The 12,437-nt window shown below is 28.5% G+C and overlaps 1 protein-coding gene across 2 annotated transcripts; it reads right to left on the bottom strand.

Annotated features, from left to right (window-relative positions):
- Positions 1 to 4,415: 4,415 nt before the first annotated feature.
- On the bottom strand, positions 4,416 to 12,353 carry LOC134838265 (uncharacterized). Of its 2 annotated transcripts, XR_010162349.1 has the most exons (5): positions 12,175 to 12,353; positions 6,887 to 10,358; positions 6,151 to 6,273; positions 5,315 to 6,090; positions 4,416 to 4,558 (listed from the first exon to the last, which is right to left on the bottom strand). XR_010162349.1 is itself a non-coding variant. In XM_063853758.1 (4 exons), exons 2-4 carry the CDS (start codon positions 10,343 to 10,345, stop codon positions 5,425 to 5,427), a joined length of 4,248 nt encoding a protein of 1,415 aa, XP_063709828.1. In that variant the 5' UTR covers positions 10,346 to 10,358; positions 12,175 to 12,353; the 3' UTR covers positions 4,567 to 5,424. The 2 variants fall into 2 exon arrangements, 1 of the variants encoding a protein (XP_063709828.1); XM_063853758.1 differs by lacking the exon at positions 4,416 to 4,558 and having other exon boundaries at positions 4,567 to 6,090.
- Between the last annotated feature and the right edge of the window lie 84 nt (positions 12,354 to 12,437).

The raw sequence follows: 12,437 nt of genomic DNA, 5'->3' as shown, positions 1-12,437 counted from the left end.
AGTAATAATTTAATTTTTTTTCATTTATTGGAAATTCCTCATCTTAAATTTTAATAAAAAAAACTACTTCTGAGACGCAAAATCTTTTTTTTTTCAAATCAATCAATTCCCTTCTGACCATAAACTTTTTAACACTTTAATTCTACAAAAAAAAAATAAATTTGAAATTTGAGCCTTAAGTATCATCATTTTTTTTTTCTTCCCTTCAATTTCACCCACGTACTTAACGTTTTGCATCATTTGTTGACACATTGCTCAAACAACCCTTTTTGGATTTTTTTTACCGATTTGTACCGCAATAAAGGACAAAAAAATGTTTATCCAAGCAAATAACATACAAAAAAAAAAAACAGACAAAAAATCGTTGACACATCAGTCAAACAAACATAAAAAATAGAAAATAAAACTCAATTTTAATGTAATTCAATATCGGGAGGAAGGGGATTTCAAAGGGTGATAAGCTCCGTGATTTGTCCCATATATGCACTATTTATGAAAATAAAAAAAGAAACTCATTATGTATGTTAATAATTGAATGTTTTATTATGTCAGCGGAAGTGAGATAATGAATTCAACGAAATCTGGTGCAATATGGGGAACAAATAAAAACCAAAAAATGAAGAAATTGAAGTTTCTGTTAACATCATTGCGTTAATTCTGAAACAATCAATCATGTTTTTTTCTCTCGCTGAGCAATAGGTGCGCAAAAAACGCTTTGAAGGTCATCATGCGAATTAGAAAAATGTGCTAAATCTTATATAAATACATTAAAATTCTATACATCGCTGGGTTTTATATATTTATAATGTACGTTCATCATCTCGTTCGCTCGCTCGCTCTGCGAAAACAAACAATCGTCGTGTCTGTCTATATTCTACGGCTCGAAGTACCTAACCTTGTGATATAATAAAATTAGTGTACATGTGAATTATTTCGCCTTGACATGGTTAAATGAACTGTATCAATGATGAATTTCGTTGTGTGTCCCGTTGATGATGTTGCTGCAATATAAAAATCGCAAATAAATTTGGATTAGAATTTTCATTTACGAAAAATTGATGAGTTTTCTCAAAAAAAATTTGTTTACTTGAAATTTGAATTTTTTGTATCAGAAATTCAAAGTAAGAAAAAAATCTTAAGGATTAATAAATTAAAAAATTTTAAAAAAATTTTATTTTTTTTAACGAATTTATTTTTTTTAATTATTCAAATATTTATTTAAATAAAATGATTGAAGTTATTTTTCGAATTCGAATTTTCAATAAAAAAAACATAAAATTCTTTAATTTTTTTTTTTAGTTTCTTGCAAAGAATATTTTTAATCGTTTTAATTAAATTTAAATAATATATTTTACTTTTATTATTTACTTTAATAATTTATTTACTTGAGCAGAAAAATATTTTAAATTAAATTTTTATTCCATAAATTTAAAATACCTAATCTGAATGAAAAAAAAGAGAAAATTCTTATTAATTTTTTTATTTTTTATTCTTAATTTTCTTAAATTTTTGATAATAATCTGGGTAAAATCTCATCTTATTTTTTAATTAGTTTAAATTAATTATTAAAAAAAAATTTTTTTTTCAATATTTTTAATTTGAAGACTACAAAATTTATAAAAATAATTAATTTTTTAATTATTTTTTAAATATGAAATTATTTTTTTAAATAATTAATTAATATTTAATTTGATAATAATCCAATTAATACAAACCAAGCAAAAAATCTCAAGAAGTAAAAAATGAAAAAAAAAAAATCTCTTCAAAAATCTTAAATTGTTCATTAAATTTAGTTTAGTTTAACCCATAATTATTTATTATCCAAATTTTTTTTTAAGAAAGTATTTTTTCATTTTGTATTCGATCTAATCTAATCTCCTGTCATTTTTGTCACAAAAAGACTCATGTCGTCCAAAATTGCCTCATTTGCTTATCTAAATCGCCCGAAAACAACTCATATTTTATTAAATTATTCATTTTTGTCGATACTTTGTGTCATGTCACATAAAACATAATAAATCAATAACTGAGAACACTATATACTACTTTTTTTTGCATATAATACATTATTTATATAACTGTTTGAGCCAAAAAGCAACTAACTACACACACGTTTTCATACATAACATTTCATTATTTATACAACAGATAAATAAAAAGTTTTTATATAGCAGAGCAAAAAATAAATTGCGACGAATATTATTCTGAAAAGATTTTTTTTTTGTTTTTGCAAAAATAAAAAAAATTATCGATTAATAAAAATATAATTTTCCATAAAATTAATATTCATTAAAATACTTCAGATGTGAAATTGTGTGCATTTTAATTATTTAATAATTAAAAATTATTGCACAAGTAATTATTAAATATTTCATTTTATTACAACATCATAAGAAAACATTTTTATAAGGCTAATTTTAAACCGCGACACAACCCTTTTAATGATTTTTTAAAAATATAATTTACGATGCGCAAAAATTTCTGAGAGGAGTGTTGGTTGTTCAGATAATTAATATAATAAATTTATATGTCTCTAATTAATGAGGTAATTAAAATGAACAAGAAACGGAATCAGAAAAGGTGCTACATTGTCAAGTTATTGTTTGAAAAGTGACGATCCGAAATTTTCTAATGAAGATAAATATTTGTTCGTCTCGTATCTTTCTATGGAAGAAACCATTCATTTGTTGCAAGTGTTAAATTAAATAGAGAATGAGAAAGATGAAAAAGTTCAGAGATAACTTTAAAATGTCTCCTCTGTAGTTATACAAAGTAACTATAAAGACGAGAACACATATTAAAAGTTAAAATTTCTGTCTTAGAAGTTCAGGGATGGAGATAGATTAAAATTTATCGGACGAAAATATTTTTTTTATAAACGTAATAATATTAATTCATACATTATGTCAAAAATCCGACAAAATTCTCATAAGTTATAATAATTTTTATCTATAAATAGAAGTTCTTACCTCAAAATCTTGAAATTTTATAAAAATGTATAATGTTTTTAGAATTTTATCATTAATTTGTAAAAAATGAAATATTTTATTTAATAATATAAAAATAAATAAGAAATAATAAGAAAATATTTTAACAAAAATGTTTTAGAAAAAATATATAAAAAAAATTTAAAAAAAAAACAAATTTTTGAAGTTTTTAACTTCATTTTATTTTATTTTAAAAAATAATAATAAAAAAATAAAAATTTATAAAAATTAAGAAAAAAGTAAGCTGACTTGTTTCATACTTTATAGTTTGTTTTTTTTATAATTTTTTTTATTATTTTTTTTACAATTATTTTTTTAATATAAATAGAGTTAGAAATTAAAAACTTCAAAAATGTTTTTTTATATTTTTTTAAATATTTTTTTAATATTTTTTTTAAATTTTTTTTTTTTTCTCCATGAAACATTTTTTTGAGACGTAATATTTTTTTTAATATTTTAGAGCAAATAATTAAAAATTAAAAATATTTTTTTTTAATATTTTTTTTTAAAATATTTTTTAAAAATATTTAAAAAAAAAATTTTTTTTTTTTTTTAAATAATTTCGAGTTGAGTTTAGAAAAAAAAAATTTTTTCTTATCGAAGAGGAAAATTAAATTTTATCGTTCAAAATAATTTTGATAAATTTTCTTCAAAATCAAAACAAATCGATTTTTAGTTTTATAATGCTAAAGTATACGACTCTGTTCCAAACACTTAACTTTTCCGTATACATCTAAAAGTTTTCCCAAAGTTTCTTTATCTCTTTTCCCTTTTTCATTACAGGACGATATTTAACACACAATGATTGTACGAAGTACGAAAGAAGACGTCTTATGACCTTTTCTTGTGAGAAAAACAGCCAATATTTCCATCAATGCAGAGAGTGTGGTAAACTTTAAATTCATTACTTGTCAAGAAAAAAAAGTCTCACGAGTATCGTAAAAACAAGGAAAAATTGACCTGAAACACTCTTGAAAAAAATAACAGTAGTATTGACTTACCAATTCGATTACACAATCATCAATAAAAAAAATGTTACTTCACATAAACTCTAATTTTCGACATCTCTTGTGTTATTTTTTTCGTCGACAAGAAACTAAGTAACCATCTTCGGTCTTCGTCTATCTTTTTCTATTGTATATTCAATCATCAAATATTTATATTGCCACTTGAGTCAATATTAGCGGTGAGCAAACAAACATTAATTTTAACTGCGTAAAAGATAGAAAAGATGTCGAAAGTATTATTGTAGTTTTTTTTTGCGTTGTTAGTAAAAAATTTTATCTAAGATTATACTTTGAAAGAAAACTTTTGCATTTTAATTGTTTCTAAATCGATAAGAATCTGAAATTTGTGAAAGTACAAAAGTTAAGTATTTATGGTAGAAAAATTTTATTTATCATTAATTACTGTAAAAATTTGTCTTAATATCTTAACACAGTATCTCTTTATCTTATATAAAAATTTGTATTTTTTTTATTTATATTTTTTTTTTAAATTTTTTGTTAAATTCAAATATCTTAAACTTTTTTTTTCATAAAGTTGAAATTGCAATTTTTTGATTTTTTTAACTATTTTTTTTTAAATTTATTTATTGGAGAATTTCAAGGTATTTTAGGATAAAAACATAAAATTAAGTATAAAATCGATACAAATAAGAAAAATAGGATAAGTACCCTGTGGGCGAAAAAGGGTGACATTAACCCCTAAAGAGATAAATTTGACCCCTGAAGAGGTAAATTTGACCCCTTAAGAGGTCAATTTATCTTCTAAGGGGATAAATTGACCTCTTTAAGAGTTTATTATGACCCTTTGAAAGGTCAACTTGACCTTTTTGGAGGCAAATTAATTTTCTAAGGGGTCAGAATAACCTCTCAAAGAGGTCAATTTAACCCCTATGGAGTTAAGTTGACCTCTTAAGGGGTCAAATTATTCATTTAAGCGGTCAAATTTACCTCTTAAGGGGCTAATTTGCCCCTTATTTCGCCGATAGGGTAGCAAATTGAGCAAACATTGGTCACAATAGTTTTTCGTTTCATAAAATTCAGGAACTTAAGATTTAATGGAAGAGGAAAGGATTTTTCTAAAAAAAAGGAAAAATTATGGACGGAAAATTTAGAATTTTTTAAAATTTTTCTAAAAATTTTGCCTAAATGCTTGTGACCATTGAAAAGAGGAAATCATCTCCTGTCATGTTCATATGGCAGTTTTCTTAAAATTTAAGTCTTAAAAAGTTGCTAAAAAAATTTCACAATATTTTCTTAAAAATCTACGGATTGTTCGTTGTTTAAATGCTCATGGTTATGAACTGTGCAGCTAATGCGTACATGAAAATGGTAAAAAGTTGCGTTGTTGTCACGGATTTTGCACAGCCATATGTTACGTGTACGCATCTCAAAATAAAAATGTGTAAAAAACAAAAAAGCAAGTCCCATTGTCAGATGTATGGCATAATGGGACTACTTGTCGATGGATCAAAGAGTCTCAAATGGTAAATTTCCCCCTCATTATCTACCGTGACAAATTGTCGGAAATCCTCGGTAGCGACAATTTTCTCCGCCTGCCCCGACAATCGGAGACACGCAAGAAGTTCTGGCTTGTCGGAGGATCCCCGTTTATTTTGCCACAAATTGTCAACGATTGGATTGAAACTGAAACGTGAGGAAGCACTGAGAGAATTTTCCCTTCGATTTGGACTCATAACGGGATTTGGTTGTTGGAAACGACCCGATCGACGAATCACGGGGCGATTTTGCGTTTTTTCAAACGGATTATTAATGACATAATTGATATTCCAAAAGGAAATCTCTTGCGAAAGACTAACTAAGACGATGGGAATATTTGCGTTCGTATCCGGAACCCATGGCGAAAACAAAAGATCATTTACGGATTCGCGACAATTTAATGTTTCAATGACGGAAAATGATGGCGGAGTTGATTTTTCAATTTTGATTATTTCGATTGTGCCGTGTGTGAATCCGACGGCGAGAATTGAAGCATCTGCTGAAAGCGCCATGCAGTTGATAAGGCCACGATGTGTTGAAATTTCAGTCCAAAAATCCAAATATTGATTGGTTTCTTCGGGAAATGGTAAGTTGAAGGCCTAAAATTCAAAATTTTATAAAAAATATCTACAAAGACAAAAAAAATGTCAAAAACTCACGTAGATATGGTTATTTTTGAGTCCCATCATTAAGTAGTTGTCTTTGGAAACAGCTGCTGAACGAAAATCTTCTCCTTGGAGCTCTATGTTTTCTCTGATGATCTTCTTTCGTGCGTTAAATACCTAAAAAAATCATTTTTAGAAATAAATTATGGAATTTAAGCCGCTCGAAAATTTTTTATTGAACTTTTTGTCCCATACCCCTCGAAATGGGGCAAAATAAAAAAAAAAGTTAAAAATTTCATCAAAATTTAACGTTTTTTGATTTTTTTTTATGTATTTTCAAGTAATTTAAATTTCAATTGTGAAGAATTTTTGTATTAAAAATCGTATTTTAACATGAATTTTCTTCTTTAAAATTTTTTTAAAAAAATAATTTTTTACAAATTTAAAAAAAAAAATTGATTTTTATAATTTTTTTTAAAAAAAATTATTTTTTTAAAATTTGTTAAAAAATTAATTTTTTTGACAATTATTTTAACGAAATTTTTTTGTTTAAATTTTTGACTTTGAAATAAAAAAAAACAAGTAAAATATTGAATATCGACCAAAAATTGTTTAAATTTTTTCATTTTCTATGAAAAAGTATTTCAAAACTTTTTTTTTTATTTTGCCCCATTTTGAAAAAAATGTTTTTTAAAAAATTTAAATTTTTAAAAAATTTTTTTTTTTAAATTTTTAAAAATTATAATTTAAAAAATAAAATTTTCGGCCTAAAATTTTTAAAAATTCTTACATTAATTGAACAATCTGTGTGAATAACAGCAACAGTTCCTTCATTATCAATCTCCATAGCTGTCGCAATACGTTTGTGAATCTCCGGTCTACTTCCTTCAATATAATAATAATTGTTCGTGCCAATCAACATGAGTTTGTCGAAACATTTCAAATACACTATATGATCATCTTTGTATCGAATACTGTCAGGTACCATCGAATCAACATCTTTAATTTCATAAATTTTGCCGTCGCAACAACCAATCCACACGCAATCCGATGACATTGAGACTGCCGTTACCTTAGATGAAAGTGCATGAGTACACGAGGGTTTGAAATTATTTCGACTTTTTCTCAGTTGAACCCTATTTTGATCGTCAGGCAATATTAGTTCAATATCATCTCCAACGCATCGTACTTCGAAAACGGTATTTCCAATTAATGATTTGTTCAAATGATCTGGATTTTGCAAGTCTTGAATATTAACGGAAGGCGACGACGTTCTATCATTCGCCCATTCAATGCTATTTTCGCCTTTTGTTGTCGCCTGTAACGTCACAAAATCCCCATTTTTTCTCGTACTCGAGATAAGAATGTTTTCCAAACGGGTGTCATCTACCGTAAAAACATCAATTGAAGTAATTTCGTCGTTCAAATTACGACACGGCAAATATGACCCACGATTAATGTCGATAATGTTGATTCCATTCGTCGTCCCGAGCATCAAAAAGTTCTTATCATCAGACATTGTGCTGCACAAGATTTCTTGAGTCTCATGCATATCATGTGTCATGATAATTTGATGCTCCAAAACACTTCGACGATCGGCAAAAAAGATCCGTACGAAGAAAACTTTCGTTTGGTAAACACAATAAATGACTGTTCCATCATTATCTTCTTTGTAATGGAATCCTATTGGTTTTTCTCCGACATAAATCCACGCGGACGTCAATTTAGCAAGACTGAAATTGTGCATGTCATAAAACGAAGCCATTCCAAAGTCATTTAAGACAACCAAATATCCCGATTTATCCATGTAAACCAACGAATGGATAGAATCTCCCAATTTCGTGTCAAATTTTATAAGTTTATGCATTTTCAGGGTATTATTTTCGCGGAAAAAGGCAAATACCATGCCCGATCTATCTGCAGCGAGTAAATATCCAAGTCGATCATTGAAATGAATGCATTTGACATTACACAGCAATTTCCATACATAAACCGGATACTCGTTAAATGCATGGGTGCCATCAAAGCTCAAGTAATTCCTCTGTCTCGGCGATGGAAAAGGATTATTATTGCCATTTTGGGTGTCATTTCGTTCCCGATTTATTCTTTTACTCACAGGCGTGTTCTTGATGCTCCAAAGACGAATATGCCCCGCTTCATCTAACGACACGAAATACTCATCATCCAATATTTCAATTTGTTTGACTTTGCTTTCGTGTCCTATGAACTGCGTGCTATTAACGGGATATTGCAACGAAAGATCCTTCAACAAAATAATGTTGTTGTTAATAACAGACAATGCCGCATTGGGATCGTTGAAAAATTTAACCATATTCGTGGAAGCAGGTAACTGTACTATTTGGCGGTATTTGTGTGAATGATCTGAGTCTCTGAACCACACCCGATCGCGGTATTGGCAAATTTGGCGTTCAGCTTCTTTACTGACGATGGAATCTTTTGAGTTGAAGGCGTATTGCAGCAAACACGTGTCCGGCGATTTCAGTAAAATTTCTTCGATTGACAGGAGAAATTCCATTAAGCCATGGAGTAATTGTTGTCTTTGATAATTATCATCTGCAATTTGATACACGTAGATTTGTAAGTCGCCGAGAGTGTTTGGAAGGCCTGTTGCTCGTATTTTTCCTTCCAAAAACTCAAAATCGAAGTAAAGTTTTGGGAAAAGATCGAACATTTCAGCTTCCAACAAATGATGCCCGATGTAGTAGTAAAAGTAATTATCGTCTGGAATGTCAACCATTTTGGGTTCGCTTCGATCACTGACGAGAGCATGAACGCCATATCGTTTGACCAGTTTTTCGTTCATTTCGCGAATTTCCAAGGGAGTCAGTTTTTTCCGCAAATATGAATAGTAGATGAAATGCAGGGAACAGACAAATATTTTTTTAGAAGTGTCAATTAGGATCAAACCACGTCGCGGAGATGAATTTTTCCATTCGTTACATCGTACTTGACTCAATTCGATCAAGGAAAGTTTGTGAAAGCAATTTACGATGTGTTTGACTTCCGTTTCGCTCTTTTCCCAATACGTTTCGAGTACTTTGAACGAAATGTTCGCGTCATTTTTGAACACGCACAATGATTCGTACAGTTTTTGATGTTCTGGCTTTAGTTGTCCGATGATTTTTTCGATATTTTCCTTATTATCGTACGTTTCAATCTGATAATTGTCGAGTTTTTTCAACCAATCTCGCCATTGCCCGTCCTCAACTTTGATATAACTTCGTTCGAGATCGTAAAAGCTCTTGGCGATGCTTGAAATGATGAATGGATGTCCTTTGCACTTTTCATAGATGCGACTTGCGATGTCGTGTCGATGCAAATCGCCCTCTGGCATCCTCGTGGCTTTGTGAAAAAGTAACATTGCCTCGTCTCGCGTAAATCCCTTATCGATATCGATTTTACGATATAACGAGGATTTGGTTTCGAAGAAAATTTCCATATTTTTGGTCGTTACGAGCGTTTTGCAGCCCAAATCGAAGGCTTTAAGTACTTTTATCGTTGCCACACCGCACAATATTAGCAAGCAATGTTTGTGATATTTCGTTAAAATGTCGCGAAGTTGCCGTTTTAGGTTGTCAACTTTGTGTTCGGTGTGTTCCGTGTCCACAGATTGCACTTTATAATCGATATCGTTGTTGTTGAGCATCAGTCGAAGTTTTAAAAGTTTTTCGTAAATGGCTTCGTCATTATCGCAATTGTTCAAGTTGATCCAGAACACGTCGTTCTGCATGACACTAAATACACTGTAATTGGCACACGAGTCTTTGGCAATCCATTTCTTGCCGAAACCAACTTTGCTCTTCAGTATGAGGTAATGTTCGGGTTTCAGCGCTTTCACAGCTTGTTGCACGTCCCACAAATACCGCAGGCGATACACGAACAAGTCGCCCGTCTTTGGAATGTCGCTGCGATACAATGCGGTGCGGTATTGTTCGATTTGCGGATCGCCGTTGCATGATTCGCGAAGACGTAAAGCGATCCAACTGTAATCTAGTTGAAGGACTTCCAAGAATTTTTCCGTTAAATCACGTTGTTCGAATTTTTGGTACTTGATGATGAAACACATGCGTTCGAATTGCAAGGCGCGCGTTTCTTCACGTAAAATTGTCTCGGATTCCGTGTGACAAAAAGGATTGCTGCGATCGTAGCGGATATCACGGTAGTCAAAGTCTTCGAGGAAGAGATCTTTGTGACGCCATAACAGCTCGTCTAATGTGTAAGTAGGCATTGTTTGTTAATATCTGAAATGAAAAAAAAACGAAATTTTATTAAAAAAAAAATTGAAACAAAAATTTTTTTTAAATTGAAAAATATTTTTTTTTAAATTGAAAAAAAATCATAAAAAATTAACTTTTCAAACTAAAAAAAATTTAAAAAATTTCAATATTAATGAAATTTATTTAAAAAAATTTCACTTTGTGTTCAAAAGCAATTTTTCATAAAAATTCACTTTTAAAAGAAACATTTTCAAGAACTCCTTTTAAAAATTTTTTTTTTGCTAATTTTTTTTTAACTTAAAATTTTGTATGAAAAATTAAAATTTTTTAATAAAAATTTACCTAAAAAAAATTTTGTAAAATTGAAAAAAATCATCAAAAATTAAAATTTTAAAATTAACAAAAAATTATTTGAAAATTTTCAATTTTAAAAAAATTATAAAAAAAATTTTTGTCAATATTTTGTGAGAAAAATTAAAATTTTTTAATGAAAATTTACCCACAAATTTTTTTTTTTAAATTTAAAAAAACATAAAAATTTTAATTATTTAATTTAAAAAATAAATACCTAATTTGAAAATTTTGAATTAAAAATGAAATTTTCAAAAAAAAAAATTAGAATTAAAAATGAAATTTTCAAAAAAAAATTTTTTTTTTGATTTTGTGTTTGTATAAAAGCAATTTAATGAAAATTTTGTAAAAATTTAAAAAAAAATAATAATATTAAAAACTAACAAAACCCTATTTAAAAATTTTCAACTTAAATAAAATTTTCAAAAAATATTTTTTTTTTTACTTTTTTTGAGCAATTTTTTAAAAAAATTCAACTTTCAAATTTTTTTTTTGAAAAGCTTTTTTGACATTTTTTTTTTAAATTAATATTTTGCTCGAAAAATTATTTAAAAATTTTTAATGAAAATTGACAATTTTTTTTTTTTTTTTGAATAAAAGACATCCTTGAAATTTTTCAATGGAATTAATAAATTTTTTTAAGCGTTGAAATATTTAAACTGAAAAAAGAAAACTTAAAATAAACGGAAAAAATTAAAAAAAAAATTTAAAATTTTTTTTTTGAAAAATCTTTTTCGTCTTTTTAAAAGTTTTTTCAATTTAAATAATGAAACGCATTAAAAAAATTAATTCCATTGAAAAACTTCAAGAATGACTCATCAGGTAGAAAAAATTTCTTTGTTTATTCACAATCCTTGCAGGTAGCAAATATTTCCGCACATTGAACACATTACGCGATGATAACAAAGAGATTCCGCATGAACGTAACGCGCGAAAAGCAGACACACCTCCCGTAGATACGACAAAACAGGTGAGTAATGCAATAATCAGCTGCAGCTCGCTGAACGAATCGACCCATGTACAACAATTTACATACCTGAATATAAATTTAGCAAATATTTAGTCGGCATTCACATTCAACGCTCGTTCAACGACACATCGTATAAACAAAAACCAAAACATCAAACACGTCGAAACACATCATTGACCGCGTTCAAGGCCATTTTTTCTCTGTGATAACCGAAATTGACCAAAACTGAGTCATATGCATGTGTCGCCCATACAACGAGATAAGATCCGTTAAAGAAGTCGGTTACGATGTAATTTCACCATTACTCCTTCTTTGTCTTTGTTTTGATTCCAATTCTGTGAAGCATGAAGAGAAAAATCTCCGTTTTCCGCAAAAATGTTCAGAAAAATCGACTTTTGCTAATTAGAGGTCATTGTACGACAATTATAAGTGATTGTGCACACATTAAAATTCACACGACGACGTCACAAAATCTTGAAAAATGATTAAAATTAAATCAGAATCTCGTAAAGTTCTCACCTGATATTTTTTTTCTTCGGATAAGTTGATCTCCAATGGCGTTCGGGATTAATCTCCTACGTTTCGTTATGGATCTAACATCCGTGAGTATTTTTAGCACACTTTGAACTATTCTAAAACACAGAAAGGGACAAAAATTGGTTAAAATGAGTGCAACTTAAATTTTTTTAATCAATGGCGTCAAATGTCAGTTTTGTTTTGACATTTCACGTCAATTTGAGACGAATGAAAATGATAAATTGCCACGCTAATTCAAGAAAATC

Source organism: Culicoides brevitarsis, chromosome 1 (genome assembly GCF_036172545.1).
Source record: "Culicoides brevitarsis isolate CSIRO-B50_1 chromosome 1, AGI_CSIRO_Cbre_v1, whole genome shotgun sequence".
In the NCBI taxonomy this organism is placed as follows: domain Eukaryota; kingdom Metazoa; phylum Arthropoda; class Insecta; order Diptera; family Ceratopogonidae; genus Culicoides; species Culicoides brevitarsis.
Note: the sequence above shows the minus strand (reverse complement) of the source record. Positions and strands in the feature narration are given on the sequence as shown.